The 24295-nt window shown below is 44.5% G+C and overlaps 1 protein-coding gene across 3 annotated transcripts in view; it reads right to left on the bottom strand.

Annotated features, from left to right (window-relative positions):
• Positions 1–1069: 1069 nt before the first annotated feature.
• The window catches only part of heatr5b (HEAT repeat containing 5B), a 25101-nt gene continuing 1875 nt past the window's right edge, over positions 1070–24295 (bottom strand). For 2 of the 3 annotated variants that reach the window (XM_046842997.1, XM_046842998.1), the window contains exons 4-36: positions 23933–24041; positions 23145–23294; positions 22464–22635; positions 22199–22356; positions 21303–21600; positions 19341–19496; positions 18750–19000; positions 18550–18661; positions 17193–17345; positions 16865–16964; positions 15881–15990; positions 15620–15783; positions 14940–15115; positions 13200–13305; positions 12464–12654; positions 11457–11616; positions 11000–11189; positions 10677–10846; positions 10212–10359; positions 9911–10090; positions 9128–9379; positions 8407–8588; positions 8094–8162; positions 7490–7669; positions 7143–7389; positions 5770–6009; positions 5478–5605; positions 5204–5348; positions 4833–5105; positions 4488–4712; positions 3979–4130; positions 3190–3403; positions 1070–2060 (exon numbers count right to left, since the gene is read on the bottom strand). In XM_046842997.1, the coding sequence (XP_046698953.1) occupies positions 1753–2060; positions 3190–3403; positions 3979–4130; positions 4488–4712; positions 4833–5105; positions 5204–5348; positions 5478–5605; positions 5770–6009; positions 7143–7389; positions 7490–7669; positions 8094–8162; positions 8407–8588; positions 9128–9379; positions 9911–10090; positions 10212–10359; positions 10677–10846; positions 11000–11189; positions 11457–11616; positions 12464–12654; positions 13200–13305; positions 14940–15115; positions 15620–15783; positions 15881–15990; positions 16865–16964; positions 17193–17345; positions 18550–18661; positions 18750–19000; positions 19341–19496; positions 21303–21600; positions 22199–22356; positions 22464–22635; positions 23145–23294; positions 23933–24041 (5869 nt within the window). In that variant the 3' untranslated portion in view covers positions 1070–1752. The remainder of the gene's footprint in view (positions 2061–3189; positions 3404–3978; positions 4131–4487; positions 4713–4832; positions 5106–5203; positions 5349–5477; positions 5606–5769; positions 6010–7142; positions 7390–7489; positions 7670–8093; positions 8163–8406; positions 8589–9127; positions 9380–9910; positions 10091–10211; positions 10360–10676; positions 10847–10999; positions 11190–11456; positions 11617–12463; positions 12655–13199; positions 13306–14939; positions 15116–15619; positions 15784–15880; positions 15991–16864; positions 16965–17192; positions 17346–18549; positions 18662–18749; positions 19001–19340; positions 19497–21302; positions 21601–22198; positions 22357–22463; positions 22636–23144; positions 23295–23932; positions 24042–24295) is intronic. The other variant, XM_046842999.1, reaches the window with a different exon arrangement.

Raw genomic sequence — 24295 nt, 5'->3', positions numbered from 1 at the left:
AAAATCCTGACAATATATATATATATACACACACACACACACACACACACACACACACACATTTTAAAATCTGGTTTTGTCTCATTCATAAATTCTGAAATGGTAATTTCACTGTATGGGCAAAAGTTTGTGGACACCCGACTGTGAGATTCATGTGTGTGCTACTTTATGAGTTGCTCAGTAGCTGCTAGTTTTATAACCACAAATGACTGTAAAAGACAGTAAAAAGAGCATCACTCATCATCTCACTCTTCAGTGTTCTGTAGTGTTTAAAGACTATAATCACACTCTTGATGTCACCTAAATAATGATGGGTTCCACTTTTGAGTCTGGTTTCTCTTAAGGTTTCTTCCTTATAACATCTAATTGAGTTTTCCCTTCACCACAGCCTCCACAGCTGCTCATCAGTGATAAATACACACCATTCACCTTTTAAAATTCTGTAAAGCTGTTTTAAAACAATGTCTGCTGTGAAAAGTGCAATAGAAATAAACTTGACTAGATTTCGTCTTTCATCTACGGTCTGTTTTTGGTTCTTAAGTGGTGAAACTCGGTCGTGCTGGCACTCGGGACAACCTTCTCTATGTGAAAATGTAAATCTCAGCTTAAATCCTGATTATTCACCCAACATTATCAGCCATCATGTGTCTTTATACCGTGCATCAAATAAACACTAATCTACATTAAGTCTCCATTTGCTGTTATAAGTTCCACTCTTCTGGCAAGATGTTCTACAAGATTTTGTGGAGATTTGTTCAGCTACAAGGGTGTTGTATGTGAGGAGGTCTGAGATGTAGGCGAGGAGGTCTGGGGTGCCGTTCGCATTCATCCCAAAGGTATTCGATTGAGGTTGAAGCTCTGAAGCAGTAGATCTCTAACCAAATATATGGAGCTGGAACAGGTTCGGGTCTCCTAGTTCAAGTGAAGAAAAAAATTTCATACTCCAGCATCCAAAGACGTCCTGTACAATTGTTTTTTTTTTTTCAAATTTGGGGTAACAGTTTGGAGACAAATCACAAATGGCTGAAAAAAAAATCAAAGGTCTCAAAAATACAAGAAAACGAATGAATGATGTATTGTTTTTTTCTTTATTGTGATCATCTACAGAGATTTTTTATTAATCGGTGGATCTGAGGACGAGGATCTCATGCGACCCGCGTCACGTTTGTTCGTCACACCGACGCTAAACCTGAACGATAAAACAATGAACATGTGTGCAGCTTCACCGGAACTCCTCACTGCTGAAATAAATAACAGGAGAGATCAATACCTGCTGATATTTACAGCCACGTTGAACTCTTTACACGCGAGACTGAACCAAGCAGCAGTGCACAAACACGTGCGCTCTTTCACCCTCACACACACACACGCACACACACGCATACATACATACACACACACACACAGACACACACACACAGTGTCGGACTTCATAAAATGTTTAAAAAGCAGAGATCTGTCGTCCACACGTCCACGAAACAAACTCATAGAACAGTTACGGAGTCACGAAACGTGCGACAAAAAACGTGCGGAAAAGACTGAAGGATTAAAAAAGAAACGAGGCGGAATGAAAGACAGGTTTCATGACAAAGTGCTTCTACGATGATTTCCTCTGATTAAGGTGCAGAAGTGAAAGGTATACGGACTCGACGAGATTCTCTCACACACACACACACACACACACACACACACACACACACACACACACACTTTCATATTCAAACCGTTTGGTCTCCAAAAAAACGTAACAAACTAAAAGAAGCTAGTCTTGAGTTTGATAGTGGGCGTGGCCTGCACAGTGGGCTGGGCCTGTCTGGCTGCGGCCTTGGCTTTGCTGCTCTCCTGATTGGCTCTGATGGCCGCCTCGAGGCGGGGCTTAAGCTCGGACACCGCCCCGATTACGGTTTTGAAGGCGGCGGGGTAGAGCGGCCCGATGCGCATCAGGTTCTGCAGGGCGAATTCGTGAAGGGCCTTGGAGGTGGGCGGGGCTGAGGAGAAGGTGTTCTCATCCAGCAGGTAGGAGATGAGCGTGGGCACCAGCAGAGCCAGCAACTGAACACCTAGGTTAATAAAAAAAAATAACGAATAATCATCCTATTATAACTGATTTAAATATTTTTATTAGGAGGTTGACCAACAAACGAATAATCAAACGATTTTTTCGGTTTTAAAATGAATACTGGATTTGAAAAAACATCACATTCCATGTATAATAATACTGAAAGAATAATACTGAATTATGAGTGTGCTAAATAAAAAATATGAATATATTTATTAATAAATATAAAGTATATAATTGATAAATGATAAATAATAAATATAATATTGCGCTCTCTGTGCAGTTTTACAGGTAAAAACAAACAGCACGTGGCCTCAGTGATTCGCCTCTAGAGGCGCTCTTGTAATGACAGAGAACTGGAAGCCGGAAAAACTATCGGTATGGATTTCTACAAGTTTTTTTGTTTGTTTTTTTTAAACATATTCGCATCTGTAAAAAAATATTTTATTTACATTTAGACAGTGAAATTCAAAGTTATAAATTATGTTACCACTTGAAATAAAATCTGGAAATAAAACCGCGAGAACAGTGCGATTTGTTAAAGATAAATTTGTGGTTAACGTATGAGTGTCACCTCCTGAAGTGTGATAACAGCTGTGGTGATAAACCGAGCGGCAGAACAAAGCTAAGAACCCACAAACGTGTGCTTGGTAAGAACACTCTCGTTACATATACATATATTACAATTAGCATTTGATGTGCTTTTGATTTTATTTAAAAAGTGACCAGTAATTGATAAACAATATTTCCCATTGATTTCTCGTCACCACTGCTGCTACGTGAATATGACGTATCACAACGTCACCTAAGAGTCATATAGAATACAGATCAACATGGCAGAGGTAGAGCTGCATCTTCCTGGAGACACATCATCTGTTTTTATTTGATCTTTTTTGCACTACAAAGGCCTGTTTGTGCATTAGAAGTCAGAAGGCTTGATGATTTGCTGTCTGTCTGAACCATATTGAATTGCATAGCATCAGATTTTTCTATTGCATCGTATTGTATCGGATTGTAACGGGGTGAATCGTACTGCATCGAATCTTTCACTGCTTTGTGTGTATCTTTAATGTATCGTATCGTTGGAGAGGATGCATATCAGAGTGGACGGGGACGGGGTGTGAACTCACGGTTCTGCTCCTCGCCGAGCCCCACCAGACCCTCGAGCACACGGACCCCCTCCTGCAGGGCATGCAGCTCGGCCGGGTTGGAGGGTCGCGAGCGCTCTGCTGCCTTCAACTTCTCCACCAGGGTGGGAGCCAGAGCGTGGATGTAGGGGGTGGAGAGAGCTCGCACCGAATGCTGGAACACGGACAGGAGCAGCTGGTAACCCCGAGCCTGCACCTACACACACACACACACACACACACACACACACACACACACACACACACACACACACAATCTCAAATGCAATCCTTTTTACGTGTGGAACATAGTTACAATTTGCGTTCCTTCAGGAATGTATTAAATGGCGGACCAAAATGTTTTAAAAGTTTACTCTTCGCTCGACTCTTTAAACACAGTGATTATTAAACTTGAAAACACGCCAGAGGTTTAAAAAAGAAACTAGAGTCAGCGCAGTGTCACTGTGTCACTGTATTTTTTTTATATTATAAAATATTATTTTATATATTCATTAAAACAAGCAGGCATTTAATAAATTATTTTTTTTTTAAATAGCAATTTTAACTTGTTGCACCCCCCCCCCCATCCCCCTACTCTACTGAAATTGAACAAAAAAAAGAAAAAAAGAAAAACATACAGAAGGTGACTGAAGATATATTACACAACACAACAGTGCTGTTCACACAGAATCTTGAATTCACACCCAAAAGCTCATGAGTGACTTGTGAACCTGATGGTGTGTGTGTGTGTGTGTGTGTGTGTGTGTGTGTGTGTGTGTGTGTGAGAAGTACCAGAGGGTCAGTGGAGTTGAGGGCGTTTCGGAATTGCTCCATGCACCCCTTCTGTAAGCTGGTGACTCCGAGCAGCTCGGAGCCGGCGGAGACGAGGAAGAGAGTGATGGCCGTCAGCATGCTCACCTCGTCCACACTGGGTCTGGACTCATCTGATGGGGGAATGAGGGATAGATGGAGGGATGGAGAAATAAAAGAACAGAGCGGTCATTGGTATCGATGAGTATTTATAGTTTTGGACATTAGAAGTGTGTGCATCTCTCTCTCTCTCTCTCTCTGTGTGTGTGTGTGTCTCTCTCTCTCAATCTCTGTGTGTGTGATTTTAGTGTGTGTGTCTCTGTCTGTCCTACTCTGTGTGTTTCTTAGTGTCTTCTAAAATCTCACCACACTGTGTACGTGAGCACAGACTGTCTCTTCTCACTGTACATGCTGACTAAGTGAGAACTGTGTGATAGTGTGTGTGTGTGTGTGTGTGTGTGTGTGTGTGTGTGTGTGTGAGATGATCTCACCAGGCTGCGAGTACTCTAGCACAGATGCCAGGCTGCTCCTCACCAGGCTGCTCCACTGCTGCTGGATGTGCTCCACACGGCCCAGCTTAGACGTGATGATGGTCTTGATGGCCTGCAGGGCGGCTGAGACCGGCGGAGACACCGTGCCGTCTGGCGTCTTTACCGCCGTCTCCTTCAGGACCCCGCAAACCAGGAACAGCACCGTAGGCAGGATGGTCATGCTTCCTGTTAGCAGGAGAGAGAGAGAGAGAGAGAGAGAGAGAGAGAGAGAGAGAAAGAGGCATAAGGCAACTGTATTCACACACATAAGCTAGAAAAAGTGTGTGTGTGTGAATGTGTGTGTACCTGCAGGGGAACACAGCGAGGGCAGTTCTCCCAGGATGCCCACAGTGACGGCGAGCAGGCTTTTGCTGTGCTCAGAGAGCTGCTGGGGTTTCGCGGGAACGTGGCTCGGCGAGTCCGTGACTTTGGTGTTGATCCGTGGAAGGTGACGCACCAGGAGGAAGACGAGCAGCTCCATGGCAGCAAAAACCAAAGACTTCCCCGGCTGGAGCTCACCAGAATCTCCGCCCTCTCCCAGGAGGCGGGGCAAATCCTTCTCCCCGACTTCCTCGGTACCTGGAAGAGAACAAGTTTACAGGAATACGTGTAAAAGACGTGGGAACAGGGTGATACGTGACCAAGTGATGTCGTGATAAAACGTGGTGCAAACTCACTCTCTGAGCTCCGGAGTTGATCCAGATGTTCTCGAGCCGAGCGGATGGTCTCCTGCACCACGGCCGTGACCTGCAGCTGGACGCTCGGAGGGTCACGTGTGAGTAACAGCCTGTGCAGGACGTTTAGCAGCTCCACGGCCAGCAACTACCACACACACACACACACACACACACACACACACACACACACACACACACACACACATTTCCAACATTGTTATAAATAGACACCACATAAATACTCAGGCTGGTATGAGTGTAAATGATCGCTGACCTGATCTTCTGCTATGTGTTTCCGAGCCCGTGGACACTCAAGCAGCGTGCTGAGGGCCTGCAGACACGACATCACCCGCTCGATGGGTTCCTCAGGCCTCGGGAAGCACAGGAACTCGATAGTGACGCCTGAGAGCCACAACCGACGAGATCATACTTTTATTATACGCTACTTATGGACGATTTTAACGAATGGAAAGATTATTACACTGAATCTCACTCAATTTTCTAAATCTTATATTAATCCACAAAATAATGCATTAATGATCTTTTCTCATCAGCGTGTTCAGTACCCAAGAGCAGATGCATTCTGTCTTTAACCAGCTCATCGTGGCTCTTCCCGGAGGCAGGAGGACCCTGAGGAAAGCCGGGAGGCCCTGCGCTGGTGGCACTCTGGGGCTCCTCGGGACACTCGAGGGCCCCGAAGTCGGTCGTGCTGAGCCAGAGAGCGACGGCGTGCAAAATGGGGGCCCATGAGCTTCGGTAATGGAGACGCGCAGTGTCGATGGTCTCGGGAGTGTAGAACGCGCCGCCTGCACACAGAATCAGAATCGGAGGGTTTATTGGCCAAGTGTGTTGGCACACAAGGAATTTGTTTATATATTATGTTATATATATATATATTTTAGGGGTGACCTCGAATTTGGAGGAACCTGATTCGTCCAAAATTGTATCAGTTTTAAATCTGTGCAGGAGTGTTATGATACAAGGATCATGCTATTTTGGTTATATGGAGGTGCTCAATGTCTTATTTTACATAAAATTACTTGTTTTTCTCGCAATAAGTTAATATACAGACTATTATCATAATGCAGTACATAAATCATTTGATATAAATGAAATAAATAAAACAAAACTCTACCGAAAAATCTTTTTGAAATCACTAAACATTTGTTTTACCGATACCCTGAGTCTCAAATCAGCACCGAAATCCACTACGGCGCGCACGTCCTGCAATTAAAACCGTCCGTGCGGAAACATAGCGAAAGTTCAAGAATATTTTGTCTTCATGCTCCATGTTGAGTTTGGTTTTCTCTCATTATAAACATACATTTGCATAAATCATGAATATTTGTCTGTGCGCGTGTTGATTGGAGTATTAAAAACTTGGAAAGGGTTTATTTAAAGTACATTCAGAATGGATAAAAATATGCGATTAAGTTTAATCAACTTTTAACAATTAACTCATGACAATCACGCAATTAAATATTTTAATTAATTCACAGCCCAAATATATATATTTACATAGATATAAATATACACTCAGAGGAATACAATTGTACAAAACGTCTCTGGATGCAGAAACATGAAATTTTCCCTTCACCCAAACCTGTTCCAGTGTGACACAAAAGTGCACAAGGTCAGCTCTATGAAGATCTGCTGTACATGGGTTGGAAGTTGTGGAAGATCTCCTGCTATAGAGCTCTGACCTTTAACCCTATTTAACACGATAAATGTGAACGCTGACTGAACCCTAGGCCTCCTCACCTCACCTACAGTTAATTGTATTGTTTTACTCTGAGTGTCTCCTCACAACAAGGTTAATGAGTAAAAAGCCGGCATGTGAAGGTAATGGAATGTGTATTTGAGGTGAGATGAGGTGAGGTGAGGTGAGGTGAGGTGAGGTGAGGTGAGGTGAGGTGAGGTGAGGTGAGGTGAGCTCTACCTTCAGGAGGCAGCTGGCTGGCGAACTCTGCCGGCAGCGTGAGCAGAGCGTAATCTCTGAGAGCGGCGAGCCACAGGCGGCTCAGACACGGCAGCTCGGGCTGCACCAGCGTGATCAGACTGTCCGCGGGGAGCACGTCGCCTTCTTCCCCAACGTCCTCCTCGTCTTCGTCGTCCTCGCTACTGCGCACGGGGGGCGCCGGCCTCGACTCCGCCTCCTTCTTCAGCTTCATCGCCACCACGTAGACCTGAGGGAGAGAGGGGAAGTTTCATAGTCAATGATTTGATTAGCTGATGAAGTGTGTGTGTGTGTGTGTGTGTGTGTGTGTGTGTGTGTGTGTTCGTCACCTCGGCCCAAGCCTTGAGCACGGCCAGTTTCTCCATAGTGGTGGCGCTCTCGCTGTACAGCTGGCTGGACGAGCCTTTACCCGCCTGCACTTTGTCCAGAGAAGACACCAGCAGGTTGTGAACACGGCGCAGGTCGTTCAGGTCGCTCACTACACCGCTGCCGATCCAGGCGCTGCACACCTGGCACACGTGATGGAAATTATGGGATTTAGCTTGTTTTTTTATTTTCCCGCTTTCTTTTTTTTTTTTGCAGTTCCTGAGAATATTCGGTGGAGGGCCATTAGGATCAGCGAGGCCTTCCTTAGAATCAGAATCACTTACATTTTAATTTATTTTCCCATTAATATATATTAAATAATTCCCAATGCTCCATTCTGTTCGTTCATGTCCGGGTGTAATTTTTACGTTGTTTTCTATGAGCCGCCACATCGCGCTGCCGTGAGACCTTCGGGAAATGAACGGCGCACGCTTTTGGGGGCTTCAGAGCTATTGGAGCGGTTCCCTTTAACCTGAACAGATGGACTCGGAGACTCGCGGACTCCGAGTCCATCTAGCAGGCGTTCGATGATGTCGGAATGTTCACATTTCGTCCCCTTTGCTTTACCTGGCAGGCTTTGGCCGTGATGTCGGAGGGAGTGTCAGGAGAGAATGCGGGTCGAAGAGCTGCGCCGACCTGAACGTGAGAGAAGAGGGAAAAAAAACACGGGTTAGTGGTGAGGCTCAAACACCTGTGCATAATCTGCATTAACAAGCAGAGGTGCGAAAGCCTTTTACATTAATGCACTCGTTCTTATAGTTGCCATAACGACAGTTCATTTGCGGGGATTTACGACGAATATTGAACTCAATGTACATTTGATGAATGATGAAATTTCCGTCTGTGTTTTAAAGAATTGCACAGACAAATTAGAACTCACGTTAGCCTGGTACTGTTCCAAGATCACATGACCGGGAAACTCGGGCTCGGGCACCGAGGCGAATTTCTTAATGATGTCCTCGAGAGCCTGCAGGCCGGCCATGCGCAGCTGGTGACTGTGATCCGTGGCAGCCATGAAGGCCATCCGAATCAGATCAGACAGGTGCAGGACCAGGAGGTCACCTGTGAGGAAAACAATCAGATGTGTTAAAATCGGTTACAAATAGTGGTGAAAGAATATATTGATACATGTGAGTATTGCGATATTCCGTTAGGCGATACTCAAAAACGCAATATCGGTATTAAAGAGTATTATTTTATACCTTATTTTAAGGTATAAAAATAAGTTTAGTTTTAAGTTCTATATCCTGACCGCTAGATAGATAGTGGTTTTCTTATCTGTGAACGTAAACAGTACCAGCAAAAGCGCAGGGTACTAATGTTAGCGTTAATATCCACCTGTTTTCTGGGGGCGCTGTAGTCAAAACGATTAGCTTCCGCCAGAAATAATATGTGTCATAAATGTGTTACGTTTACATGCGTTGTGGTTTTGGCAAAAAAATGTAAAAATGAGAAACATCCCAATACATCACCTTGCTTACAGTAACGCAACGTATCGTATCGCAAACCCTGTATCGTGATGCGTATCGTATCGGCAACTCCTTAATTAAAAACAGTCTAAATCTGATCGTTTGGGTTACGCGGCATCGCTACAATGTCACCTTTAGGGTTTTTTGCTTTGGCGGTGCGAGCTGCAGCCAAGTCGAAGTGGGTTTTGTCGGCGTTTTCGCACAGGTGGATGATGCGGCAGAGGCAGTCGGCGGCGAACACTCGAGTCACCCAGCGCGGGGCGACAGACGGCTTCGACTTGTCGTCCTCGCCCAGCCCCGTGAACATGATGTCGTCGTCCATTTCGTCCTTCTTCTCCGAGTCTTCGTCTTTTTCCACCTCGAACGCCACCGCGCCTCCCACCTCTGAAATGAGACAGGAGGAGGCAGTGATGAGTTATCATTATTACCAGTTATTCATCATTACCAGTGTCGGACAGTAAGGAAGTGAATGAAATTGGTTACTGTACTTAAATAGCGTTTTTTCATTCTGAAGTTTTTCCATTTGGGGAGACTTTTACTTCACTACATTTCAAAAGTTAAATCTCAACCACATTTCGTTCCTTTTTATTAATATGTGGATTAAAAAGTGGTCAAAGTTTAATTAAATGAATTAAATAACAAATACTTTGAAAATTTAATCTCAGGCTTTAAATAAATCACTTTATAATGTAGAAATAGTAAAAGTAAATAAATACATACATAAAATAAAAAACCAATGCAACAAATAAGTGTCTTAATAATAATAAATAGACCAAAAGATTAATTAAGTGGAAATCTGAGGTTTTTAGCGTTTAGTGCTGTGTATTGGGAAAAGGTCTGGGATCCTGCTATGCTGTGTATTATTAGTGATGTGCGACATTGTTGCTAGGCAACCAGAGAAAATAAATTGCCCACCTGTGCTGGCAGCAAGGACGTCTTTGCACAGTTTGAGCCAGTGTGAGAGTTTGCCCACAGCCAGAGAAGACAGCATGTGTCCCAGCGTGTCGTGGATGTCGGAGCACAGCTTCCTGTCTGTCTCACGGTCCAGCATTCCGAACAGAACCCCCTCCAGCCCCGTCTCGCTGATGTTCAGGTCTGAAACAGTGATCATCAGTGATCAGTCTCACAGCTTTGCGACATGCAGCCGACAGAATCCTGATCTGATCTTGTGTAGATGCACTTCCTGTTCTAACAGGAAGTCAGAATAGTGACATACTGATAGCGGTGCTGTCCGTGTTGTCTCCGGCCTTCTTGGCGAGGCTCATGGCGTACTCACACACCTCCGCTGCTTCTCTCTGCACCAGCTGCCTCAAACACGCCACGGCCGCTCGCCTTAACAGCAGGTGAGAACTGCACAGGTGGACCTAAACACGTGCACGTGCACACACACACACACCACAGTTGCAGTAACTATATACATGCAAACAACAATAGAAATGCGCACACACTAAATCACCCAACACAAACACACACAATACAAATGTTGTCCCCATACAAACATTCTAAATGATCCAAAACACATAAAACAAAGACACACACACACACACACACACACACACACACACACACACACACACACACACACACACACACACACACACACACACACACACACACACACACACACACACACACACACACACACACACACACAACGCCCAAGGCACCGAGTGAGCCTTACACAGAGACAGGGCACCAGGCTGGACAGGTTGACATGGCGCGGTGCGAACATGTGGAGCTGCTGGAGGCAGGAGATAGCAGCGGCCTGCACCAGCGAGTCCGAGTGATCCTGCATGATGGCGCAGCCGACCAGACACGAGGAGCGGATGGTCGAGATCGTCACACTGTTTCCTAGGCACAGAGAAACACAGTGACGTTGAAGTTCTGTTAAAAATTTTTAGAACCTCTCAACTATAGATAGACCCTTCGTTCCCCAAAAAAAGAATTCCTTCATTATTAAGTTTGTTAATCGAGTTGCAAAATTGATTTGGTATATATTCTTACCCTGGAGCTCAGGGCCGACGGTGGTGATGAGGGCTCCGAGACAGCGGCCCAGGCACTGGTGTACCTCGGTGTGGGAGGGGGGAACGGTGAGGAGCAAAGTCAGCACCAAGGACAGCGTCGGCTCTACGTAACCCCGGTACATGGGGCCGCTGGAATCCACAATCAGAGCCAAAGAGTGCAGAGCCCACGTCTGGAAAACCCACACAGAAACACACACACTTAGTTCAGCAGTCATTCCTTGCCATACAGAACTGTCTGAAATGAAGAAAAGTTGCTGCAGAAGCCTTCAATATGTCAGTTCTTACATCTCAGAAAGAGAATCAATCCCAAACACCCTACGGTGGAGAATGAACCATTTGGAAAATCAAAATAATCCTCATACGTGTTGATAAAAATTGTAATTGAACTTATTAGTCCTTAAAAAAACATTTCCAGCTGTTCCAAAAGGATCTCTCACCTGGACCTCATGGGAAGTGGCATCCTGTGCAAGGGCAAGCAAGATGCTGACGCTGGTCTTCAGGTGCTGACCGGAACCGATGCCGCCAACATAACGGTGAAGGCAACCCAGAGCCAGAGAGTGACCAGTTCTGGAGACCACATCTCGAGCAGACTTCAGCCTAAAACGTTTTTTAAATAAATAAAATTATCAATAAATAAATACATAAAATAAAATGCACCATTCATCAGACACATGTGCTGTGGGGAAGTAGAAGCTCAGCAGTAAAGGTTCTGGGTTACTGATCGGAAGGTCCGGGGTTCTAGTCCCCGTATCGCCAAGCTGTCACTCTTGGGGCCTTGAAAAAGGTCTGTGCTTCAGAAGGGGCTAGATCATGGCTGTCACTGTGCTCTGACTTCAGCTTCCCAACATATCTATAACTTTTTTCATCTACTCAATATACACTATATATGCTAAACCTTTATGGACACCTGACCATAAGATTTTTCTTTTTGAACATCTCCTTCCACATCGAGTTCTTCTGAGATGATGTTCCACTAGATTTTGTGGAGGTTGGTGTGAGATGGATTCAGCCACAAGGGTGTTAGTAAAGTCAGGTCTTGATGTAGCTGAGGAGGCATGGGTTGCAGTCAGTGTTCACACTCATCCAATAAGGTTGGAGCTCCACAGCAGATCTTCCATTCCATCCCATGTAAAGGATATCTTAATGGAGCTGGTTTTGTGCACGTTGTGTCATGATGGCACAGGTTGGAGTCTCTTAGTTTAAATAAATAAAAAGAATTCCATCTCCAATGTTGGAGGGTATCTCCAACTTTATGGGAAAAGTTTGAAGAAGGAACCACATATAGCTGAAAAAGGCAGGTGTACCAGTACTTTTGTCCATATAGTGTATATTGTTAAGTCTGGAATAATAATCTTTAGTATTTATAATCATGCAAAAATGATTTAATTAATATGTTATAATTCTGATCAAAGTCTATAAAATATATATATATATTCTGCATTACTTGTCGAAGCTGTGCTGAGCCATGCTGGCGATGAACGTGGCCTCTCCGACGACCTGCGCCATGCGGCCCAGAGCTTCACCCGCAGCACAGCGCAGGATGGGGTTCGGGTTATCCAGAGCTCCCATCACCAGGGCCAGGGCTGACTTCCGAACCTCCTCAGGGCCCAGAGTGCTCTTATTCTCAGCCAGACCCTGAATACACGCAAAAAATAAAAAATAAAATTCTCAGAAATGTAGACAAAGCTAATTGTATCATTTTAATCAGGTCAACCTGTGAGACTTATTTACACACTTGACAAAACTTGACTTAAATGTTGCACGATGTGACTCGCTTTCTCGACTCCCAACTAAAATTTCTACCTCAAATCAACTCTAATATGAAATGACTTGCTTTCTCAACTGTCAACTCAAATCTCTTCCTCAAATAGTCTCTTATATAACATGAGTCGTCATTGACTCAACTCAAATCTCTACCTCGAATAATCTCTCTAATATGACATGACTCACTTCCTCGTCTCAGCTCAAATCTTTAATTTGATGTGACTCGCTTTCTCAGCCCTCACCTGGAATCTACACCTCAAATAATTTCTCTAACATGTTCCGACCCCCTTCCTCAACTCTCAACTCAAATCACTGACTCAACACTCTAACTTGACAGGAATCTCCAGCTCCACACTTTCGCTTGTCTCTTTAACTCAAAACCTGATGTTCTCTAAACCCTCCTCTTTGTGATTTACCTTCAGGGCACTGAGCACAGCGGTGAAGATGTTGAGCTGCACAGCCTGCTGTCGCACTCCTTTAGCCTGTTTAATGCACTCGGCAAAGTGATCCAGCATCTGGAGCCTGAAAATAGTCAAATAGTTTCATTTTAACAAACACACAAAAATGTCCAGACTCTTAGTATCCGGACAATGGACGATTAGGCAGGCTGCTAACATCTTCTCTCCTCGTCTCAATCTTACTCAAGTTCTTCTGTTTGAGCCCAAAATCCCAACTCGCTGCTCGACAGGAGCTCAGGCAGCTAAACATGAAAGTGAGTCTGGGGTTCCATGAAATTACAGATTAAGAACAGGAGCTTTGAGGATGGATTTGGACTGTAGTTAATTTCAACAGTTTGCTTCAATGACTCAGGATTACAGTTTGCTTCTGATCGTCACTGCACCCCGCAACATCGTTTATCTGTAATAAATGGACGTTTGGTGCAACCCAGATGAGGATGGGTTCCCTCTTGAGTCTGGTTCCTCTCAAGGTTTCTACTCTCAGGAGTTTTTTCTTGCCACAGTCGCCGACTGCTCGTTTACCAGGGACAAACTTACACTTTTAAAGGACATCTTAATCATTTTTATCACCACATTATCTGTGTAAAGCTGCTTTGAGACGATGTTAAAAGTGCAATACAAATAGAAATGAATTGAATTGAACATCTCCTATGACCAGTGGAGTCAAAAGATCTTTAGACAAATGAGCCACTTTGGGGTATTTTGGAGGAGTGACAGTTTTTCTACACCAGTGTCACATAGTGGACACTGTTCTGCAAGACCAATGACTCAAAACCCTCTGGCCACCACTCTGGTCACCCTTCTGGTCAACCCTTTGGCCATCTCTCTGGTCACCCCACTGGCTATCCATCTAGCCACCGCTGTAGCCACCGCTGTAGCCACCGCTGTAGCCAACCCTTTGGCCAAACCCTCTGGCCTAACCCTCTGGCCTAACCCTCTGGCAAACCCTCTGGCAAACCCTCTGGCAAACCCTCTGGCTAACCCTCTGGCCTAACACTCTGGCAAACACTCTGGCAAACACTCTGGCAAACACTCTGGCAAACCCTCTGGCAAACCCTCTGGCAAACACTCTGGCCTAACACTCTGGCCTAACACTCTGGCCTAACACTCTGGCCTAACACTCTGGCCAAACACTCTGGCCAAACACTCTGGCAAACACTCTGGCAAACACTCTGGCAAACACTCTGGCAAACACTCTGGCAAACACTCTGGCAAACACTCTGGCAAACACTCTGGCAAACACTCTGGCCAAACACTCTGGCCAAACACTCTGGCAAACACTCTGGCAAACACTCTGGCAAACACTCTGGCCAAACACTCTGGCCAAACACTCTGGCCAAACACTCTGGCCAAACACTCTGGCCAAACACTCTGGCCAAACACTCTGGCAAACACTCTGGCAAACACTCTGGCAAACACTCTGAAACACTCTGGCAAACACTCTGGCAAACACTCTGGCAAACACTCTGGCAAACACTCTGGCAAACACTCTGGCAAACACTCTGGCAAACACTCTGGCAAACACTCTTTATTCCCACCACAAATTGATGCTGTACTGGCCACAAAAGAAGACCCTACATGATGCCAATAAAGGACTGTTGTCTAAAACCAGGGGTTTCAATTTCACTGTCCACCATCTAAAAAAATTCGCTTGGTGCATTTGACTGAAGACAGAAAACCAAAAAAATGTATTTTTACCTGTGCTTGAAGGAAACATGAGGGAACACGACCCCAAAAAGAGCGACTGAGGCATCGATGACGGACACACCGAGCGGCAGTGGTCCGGGGACGGCCTCCGCCACAGGAACTCGCAAATAGATGGAGGAGGGGTCGTGCTCTAGGGCGCCACTGCCTGAGGCACTGTTTGGCTGCAACTGATAAAAAAATAAATAAACAAAAAGAAAACACCTACACGTTCTTACACAGCTCAGAACACGTCTAAAGCACGTCTGAATACACGCAAATAAAATTCTCAGAAGTGTAGACAAAGCTAATTGTATCATTTCAATCAGGTCAACCTGTGAGACTTAATTACACTCTTGACAAAACTTGACTCAAATGTTGCACGATGTGACTCGCTTTCTCGGCTCTCAACTCAAATCTCTACCTCAAATAGTCTCTCTAATATAACATGATTTACGTCATTGACTCAACTCAAATCTCTACCTCAAATAATCTTTCTAATATGACATGACTCGCTTCCTCGACTCGGCTCAAATCTCTAATTTGATGTGCTCTAGGGCGTCACTGCCCGAGGCACTGTTTGGCTGCAACTAATAAAAAAATAAATAAACAAAAAGAAGACACCTACACGTTCTTACACAGCTCAGAACACGTCTACAGCACGTAGACCAGAATTTCAGAATTTCCTTACTCACCTGGTCTTCAATGGACTTGTGATCTGTCTCCTGCAGCCAGGAACCCATGAGGACGCTGTCGTCATAGTGACAGAGGGAACGCAGCAGGGACGTTGTCGTATTGGACGAATTATCTGTCAGGGTGAACTCGGCTACCAGCTCCCTCAGGAGAGCACTGAAACTGCCTGATCATCATCATAAACAACAACAAGGTAATAAGTACAGGAAGGATAAAAGATACCCACAGGAAGAAGAACAGAGTTTGTTCTCAGCAGGACTTGCCTTCGTATGTTTTGGGGGGAAGGAGGGCCAAAATGTCGTATAGACGGAGGCGAACCATCGCTGCGCTGGCCTTCAGGTGAGCACCATGAACCTTTATAACTGCAGGAACGCTGAAGACAGAGACTTTCAATCACTACAACTGCACCTGAACCCCTAATAATCACTACAACTACCCACCTGATCCCTTAATGACGACTACTTCCCCCTAAACCCTATCATTACTAGAACTGCCCTCTGAACCCTTCATCACCACAACTTCCCCCTGAAACCATAATCACTACAACTAACCAATGAACCCTTAATCACTATATATTCCTCTGTGAACCCTTAATCTCTACCGGAACCATTAATGAGTAACACTTCCCCCTAAACCCAACCATCACTACAACTACGCTCTAAACCCTTAATCTCTACAACTGCCCAATTAAACTCATTCAGTGCAACTACCGACCTGAACGGTTAGTCACCTCAACTACCCCGGAACTCAAATATTATTGCAACTACCCCGGAACTCAAATATCACTGCAACTACACCTGAACTCAAATATCACCTCAACTACCCCGGAACTCAAATATCACCTCAACTACCCCGGAACTCAAATATCACTTCAACTACCCCTGAACTCAAACATCATTGCAACTACCCCGGAACTCAAATATCACTGCAACTACACCTGAACTCAAATATCACCTCAACTACCCCGGAACGCAAATATCACTGCAACTACCCCAAACCCTCCATCACTACAACTTTCCCAAACCCTCCATCACTACAACTTCCCCCTGAAACAGTACAATTACCCCCAAACTCAAAGCTTAAACCCAAACCCACACCGTAACCACTATAACTACCACCTGGCTTTCCACTGAATACTTTTAACTCATTTTTATTTCTAGAATCAGATAATAGAGATATATAATGGTGTGTGTGTGAGGAATTAGTTCATGTTAGATTAATGTTAGCTTTCGTGATAAAACACATACTGAGCCATCATGGTCATGGCGCATTCAATAGGAGTCATGAGCCGCCGGATCACGTCCTCGGTGAGAAGCTCAGGACAGTGAGCCACAAAACTCCGCATGGCTGACAAGAGAAGGGGAGAAGATCACGTCATTTTAACCTTTTAAATCTACGTGTAACGTCGTGGCTCTTGTGCGAGGCCAGTTAGTTATGTTATAGCAGCTGCTGCTCCCTCATGATGAAAAGGGTCATGTTCACTACTGTACCACAGAAGCTCGGTCCAATGATGTCCACAGGACCGGAACTTTATAAGCATGCTCATAACATTTCAGGATTTTTAATGTTGATTACCACACAGTGCTCCAGCTCGACCCTCCAGCGTGACCTGCCAGGTGAACGAGTCTCCTCTGGCCTTCTCAGCCTCCAGCTCCTTCTGAGAGCGAGGGAATACGTTCCTCCACAGCAGCAGCATCTTGGGCAGGTGGTAGCGTACAAGAGACGAGCCTGAGAGCGAATAAATATAGTGTATATCAGTTTCATTAACCATCTATCTAATTCCCTAACCTCAGTGTGAACAAAATACTGATAAAAAAACTCCCTAGATCACTAAACCTCTCCTTGAACCTCTCCTGATTACTAAACCTTAACTGATTCTAAATAATAAAAACAATAATCAGAAATATATGCAATGTGGTTGAGCGATCAGGTGATGTTGAGTGTGCAGTGAGACTGAGCGATCAGGTGATGTTTAGTGTGCAGTGAGGTTGAGTGTGCAGTGAGACTGAGCAATCAGGTGATGTTTAGTGTGCAGTGGGGTTGAGTGTGCAGTGAGACTGAGCAATCAGGTGATGTTTAGTGTGCAGTGAGACTGAGCAATCAGGTGATGTTTAGTGTGCAGTGAGACTGAGCAATCAGGTGATGTTTAGTGTGCAGTGAGGTTGAGTGTGCAGTGAGACTGAGCAATCAGGTGATGTTTAGTGTGCAGTGGGGTTGAGTGTGCAGTGAGACTGAGCAATCAGGTGATGTTTAGTGTGCAGTGAGGTTGAGTGTGCAGTGAGACTGAGCAATCAGGTGATGTTTAGTGTGCAGTGGGGTTGAGTGTGCAGTGAGACTGAGCAATCAGGTGATGTTTAGTGTGCAGTGAGGTTGAGTGTGCAGTGAGACTGAGCAATCAGGTGATGTTTAGTGTGCAGTGAGGTTGAGTGTGCAGTGAGACTGAGCAATCAGGTGATGTTTAGTGTGCAGTGGGGTTGAGTGTGCCGTGAGACTGAGCGATCAGGTGATGTTTAGTGTGCAGTGAGGTTGAGTGTGCAGTGAGACTGAGCAATCAGGTGATGTTTAGTGTGCAGTGGGGTTGAGTGTGCAGTGAGACTGAGCAATCAGGTGATGTTTAGTGTGCAGTGAGACTGAGCAATCAGGTGATGTTTAGTGTGCAGTGAGACTGAGCAATCAGGTGATGTTTAGTGTGCAGTGAGACTGAGCAATCAGGTGATGTTTAGTGTGCAGTGGGGTTGAGTGTGCAGTGAGACTGAGCAATCAGGTGATGTTTAGTGTGCAGTGGGGTTGAGTGTGCCGTGAGACTGAGCGATCAGGTGATGTTTAGTGTGCAGTGGGGTTGAGTGTGCCGTGAGACTGAGCGATCAGGTGATGTTTAGTGTGCAGTGAGACTGAGCGATCAGGTGATGTTTTATGATCATTGAAGGTTTACCTAAAGTCATGAGCGCTCCCAGGAGCAGCCAGCCAGCTTGAGTACGGTGCAGAGAGAGACGACTGTTCTGGGCTGCAGAGCGCAGCAGATCCTCCGCTATACTCACCACCATCTAAAATAATATTCACAACCAACCATAGAGCAACGCTTTAGGTATAAAATTAATGAATAAACAAATAAAGACATTGACACACACACACCTTGCCCTTGGAATGAGGAAGCCCCAGAGGACACTGGTGCACAGCGCCCAGCAGGGCGGCCATGGCGAAGCTGTACCCGCTCACAGCTTCAGGTGAGCTCTTCAGGGCGTTGATGCGCTCAGCGCAGCGGTCCAGCAGCAGAGTCAGCTGATTTGGCAGCGCCACGGCTACGCAACGCAGGCACCAGGCCGCGGCCAGACGAGCCGCCATGCTGGGATGAAGAAGCACTGACATCACTGTCTCCAACAAACCTGCGGTGAGAAAATCAAACACCATAATGCATATGGGACTAAACCGGTATTGTGCTGTTACAGAAATTATAACATATATGTTACATATATGTTATAGTGGATCTGCCTGATTCATCCTGACACCCAACCTCTGGATGGAGTTCTCCACTCTGTACAGTTATGGATGGTTCCACCCTCCAGCCTATAGATCCAACTCAGCAACTGAAGAACTTTGAGACTGGATTTGGACTGTAATTAATATCAACAGTCTACTACAATGGTTCAGGACCACAGTTTGCATGAACTTATGCACCGGTCACTGAACACCTCAACAATGATGGAACTGTAATAAATGTCTTACCAATAGAAGGTTCCTGGATGAGGGGTGCCGCTGTGGCACTGAGACTCTGCACCAGGCTGCCCAGCTCTTTAAGGGCACACACCATCACATGCTGACTGGCGGAGACGTCGGCCGCGGTGCCCTTGTTCTCCGCACTGCTGTCGCTCACCACCGCCTCTGTGACCCCAAACACAGGTTGTTTTGAGTTTCCTCTATTCAACATCGCAGGACTGGAATAAATATCTCTATTCAAATGGTTGAATCAGGTTTTGAATACGAATCAGGGGAACGTTCTCATTTCTCTCCAGTCCAGATTAGATTATTCGGCCGTTCACTGCCTTTGTTTTTCAACCTCATGAAGCTAGAGATTAAAGCGTTCGCAGGCATTCAGTATCTTCCCATATTCATTCCCATTGCGACTGGTTAAACATGAGGTGGTATCAAAAGGTTTCGATACTTGATTTGTAACACGCCAACGGATGGCATCACAAGGCCGCACGCACAGTCACAGGGAGCACCGGCCTTCATAAGTCAGTGTGCAAAAAGACATAGTCCTGTGCACATCGGGAGCGGTGCAACTGGTGCTGTTCTGACTTACCACGTCTGCGATTTCATTGCGTAAGGCAAGTCGGAACAAAGCGCAAACTCTGCGTGAACCTCAGGAACACCACTGCGGCGATCCAACACGAATCGCAGAAGGTGCTTAACACGCATGATACGACTAACCAGTGAAAACCTCGCCCTCAAGTCATACACGCTTCATGGGATTGTATTACGTTTACAGCGTTCAGCTGTTGCCCTGATCAAGGAAGACGTACAGCTTCAAGAAGCAAAAACCAAAAACACATGCTTATGCTAGTTTTAATCCTGGACACGTTTAGCAATAATTTTCTTTTATTCTGTGTATTTTTTGCGAAGGCAGTGAAGGGTAGAATAATGCAGGGGGAAAAAAAGGGGTTTGATCTTTCAGCTCAAAGCAATCACAGAGTAAGAGTCCAATAGAAGAGCACACAAAAACGTGTTCGAAGAGCGAACGGGAAAATCAACATCAGCAGTGGAGGGAGGTCACGTGTGGCTTAGGATTCGTGTGAAACCTTGCTCTATGTCATGCTGTCACATGCAAATGCTAGTTTTCAAAGAAAGACTAGGAATATATTGTATTATATTATATATATATATATATATATATATATATATATATATATATATATATATATATATATATATATATATATATATTATATGTATGTATGTATGTATATATATATATATATATATATATATATATATATATATATATATATATATATATATATACACACACACACACACACACACACACACACACACACACACGAATCAGACTAGCAGAAAGCTACGTATTCATAATTCAACACTTTCATGTCTACATCTTTATATTTGTATTTTTTTTATCAAGATAAATTGCTATGTTCCATTTATTAGTATATAAAATATAATTGCCAATAATTCTTTTTTTTTTATTTAGTCTTTGTTGAAGCATGTTTACACACCCATGTTCACTCTATATTATTCTGGAGATACTATTTCAGCTAAGTCAGTAATTTCAGTCGTAATATAATTGAATTGGTCTGTTTATTTGTTCAATTCAACATTTACTAATACAGTTTAAAACTAATTTTCAGTCACCATTAATTGATCATGATCTATAATTCCATCATGATGCTTGGAGGACTTGGAGGACGACCTGCCTGAGCCTGTGGAACGCCAGATTCTTTCTGTGATGCATCACTGTGGCATTCGTAAAGAGGAATGTATTACATTTTTACCACTAGTGTATCTCATGGGAGTGTGTGCTACAGCGACAGCGCAACATGAGCCATGTAAATAGATCGGAAAACATCCAAACCACCTCAATCAGGATAAAAAAAAAACAGAAAAAGAAATAGAGAGATAGAAAGATAGACACACACGCACACCAAAAAAAAAACCTATAGTACTTACTCTGCAGTGCTCTGAACCTGGATATTTCCCCCCCATTTTGCTCCTTACCCACTGCCCTCATCTGCTTGCTGATGGCCTGGCAGATGTCCTTGGCGGCGGCGATCTGAGCCTTTTCGCCCAGCAGGGCGCCGAGTGTGGCGCGCAGGGCAAACGAGACGCAGCGGCGCGAGTACACCGCCTCCACATGGCTCTGTGTGGCACGAGGGTGAGCGACCAGCTCCAACAGGTGGTTTAGGAAGGTGGCGAAGTTACGCTCCAACCACTGACCGCCCAGCACCGTCACAAACACCACGTACGCCTGCAAAACACACACACAGGAAATAATTTAGCAATTTCACTCGGTTTAAGCTCATTGTATCAGCATCAAACCAGATATCTTTCTATTCCCAAGCACGTCAATGAAAAGGTCGACCGATTTTGCCCATTAATCAGCAACGATATTTGATTGCCGGAACTATCGGTTATCGGCAAAAATCCATACCGATAGTTTTTCCGGGTCGCTTTCAGCCGTCATTATAAATGAGTAGAGCAGCCTCTAGAGGCAAATCACTGACACTGCAGGCTGCACTGAAAGCACTATATTATATGTATTATTTCTAATTGTTTATTATTTTTTTTATTAGTTATATATTTTTTATTTTTTTGATAATGCTTTCATGTTCAGTACTTTTTTTTATTTATTTGTAATAAAGTTCAGCATGATTTTACCTGGAGTGTTATTTTTCTTCCAAAGAGTATTCATTTTTAAAACGTTTAATCGGTTGAATATTCGGTTATCGGCAGGTACGATCCAACAAAGCTATCAGCGCTTAACGTAAAAAAAAAAAAAAACGCTTGACGTGGCTTAAAGCCAAAGGTCGTTTTTCAAAAGACCTGTGTAGCGTTTCCCGTCTCACCTCGGTGACTCCTACGCGCACCTCCCTGCTGACGGACGCGCCCCCCTTCAGCATCTCTCCGCCGCTCTTCAGGAAACCGGATCCGCCCCGCAGGAAGCCCGTGGACATCAGCTCCAGGACCTCGTCCAAGGTAGCACGCTTCACGTTCTGTCTCATAACTAATACACACACAAGTGAGAGAACAAATAAAAAAAAAATAATGTAAAAGAAAGCAGAAAGCAGAGAAGATGATGGAGAAAACGATGGTGGAGATGGTGATGATGACCTGCAGCTTGTTTGGGCATGAGTGCCGTGGCCATGACGGTTCCTAGCAGTTTGGACACGGCTACGCGCACGCCGTACGTGGAACCCTCCAGAGCTTTAAAACACAAGGTGGCAACGTTCTCCAGCTCCGCCGTCCACATGAACACGGCCTCGTTCTGCAGCTCCAACAAACACTACAGAGAGAGGGGAGGAAAGAAAGAAAGAAAGAAAAACAAACAAACAAAGAAAAAAAGGTCCATCATGCCAAGTATTGAGTAAAAACCCATTACAAGACAAATCCACTGCATTGATCTGAAATCAATCCATCTATCAAACAATTTACTGATCATTTACACCTCCTTAAAATCCATCCATTAATCCTCTTTCTATCCATCTTTTACATTTAGGGCTTTTGAAAGATTTACAACTGAGCAGTCTAGGATTAAGGGCCATGCTCAGAGGCCCAGCAGTAGCAGTTTGGTCATGCTGGGATTTGAACTTAGAACCTCCTGATCAGTACAACAGCTAAACCACTTCCCTGGTGGATCCTCCTATCAGTCATCCATCTGTTGATCTATCACTAATCCACCATCACTGACATTCAGAAATGCATCCATATTACTGAATCTTGTCGTTTTCCCCCTTTAAGTAACAGACAAGAGTTAAAGAAGCGATAACGGCGTGACGGCCGGAGAGCCCCGACCTTCGCCACGGCGCAGCGCACGGCCATCGACCTGTCCGTCAGGAGAGAGCGGGCATTTTTATAGATGTCTCTGTGGCAGGAAGCAGCTGCAGCTCCGAGACCACTCAGCACCTTCTGCAGACTCAGGAGGATCTCGCCTCGACCCTGCGACTGCAACACACACACACACCGATCACACACACATAGAGCTGGGCCGATAATGGATTTTACCGATACCGTTCACTACATTGGATTGTAGTTGCTGATAATCGATTAATCAACAGAGAAAACAACCAATTTTTTTGGACTGGATCAAAAAAAATTATAAAAAAAATAAACACTGCATGTAAAATAGTATTGAATGTTAATAAAATAAATAAATAAATAGTTTTTTTTAAATAAATGAATTAATATTTTAGGCTATTTTTAGCACGACTGTTTGGATTCATGTGAAATGGTAACACTGAAATATGATTCCATTTTTAACAATAATTGAAGTGAACAAATGCTTTAGAAGTATTGTTTATTTGTTAAATTCAACATTTACTAATACGTTTTAAACTAAGTTTTAAAGCGTTCATATTATCGAACATGAACGAGGTCTCGCGTGTCGAAACAAACAGCGCTTGGTGTCAGTGATTCGCCTCTAGAGGTCGCTCTCGGACCATATACCACAAGCTGGAAAAACCTTTTGATGTGGATTTTGATAGTTTCAGAGGAAAGTTCCAGCGATACTCGACAAAACCGATAAAATCCAATAAGAAGCCAAGAGCCGGTGTTTTTTTTTTCACCGAGCTGTGTGGTTTTACCTCTGCGTTCTTTAGAGCTTTCAGGAGGTTGATGATGGTTTCGGGGAAAGAGCTGCCCAGCATTCGGCCCATCCTCTCATAAAACGCTCCGACGCACGCCACCGCGGCCCTGAGCGCAACACAACAAACACACGAGAAGGAATGCTTTTATTCAGCGTGGAAAGAATATATTTTTCGGAAAAAAACAAAACAATAATTAGGTTTTTTTGTTGAAATGGAACAATGATAAAAATGCTCCTCACAGAACATCGAACATCTCTATAATCCCTCTGTCCTCTACGTCTGGCTCTTTCTACTGGTCAGGTTCCTCTCATAAACTCGTTTCTAATCCTGACCTGCTCTCTGCACTCGATGTTCTCACTC

The sequence above is a fragment of the Silurus meridionalis genome, chromosome 28 (genome assembly GCF_014805685.1).
Source record: "Silurus meridionalis isolate SWU-2019-XX chromosome 28, ASM1480568v1, whole genome shotgun sequence".
Classification (NCBI taxonomy): Eukaryota; Metazoa; Chordata; class Actinopteri; order Siluriformes; family Siluridae; genus Silurus; species Silurus meridionalis.
Note: the sequence above shows the minus strand (reverse complement) of the source record. Positions and strands in the feature narration are given on the sequence as shown.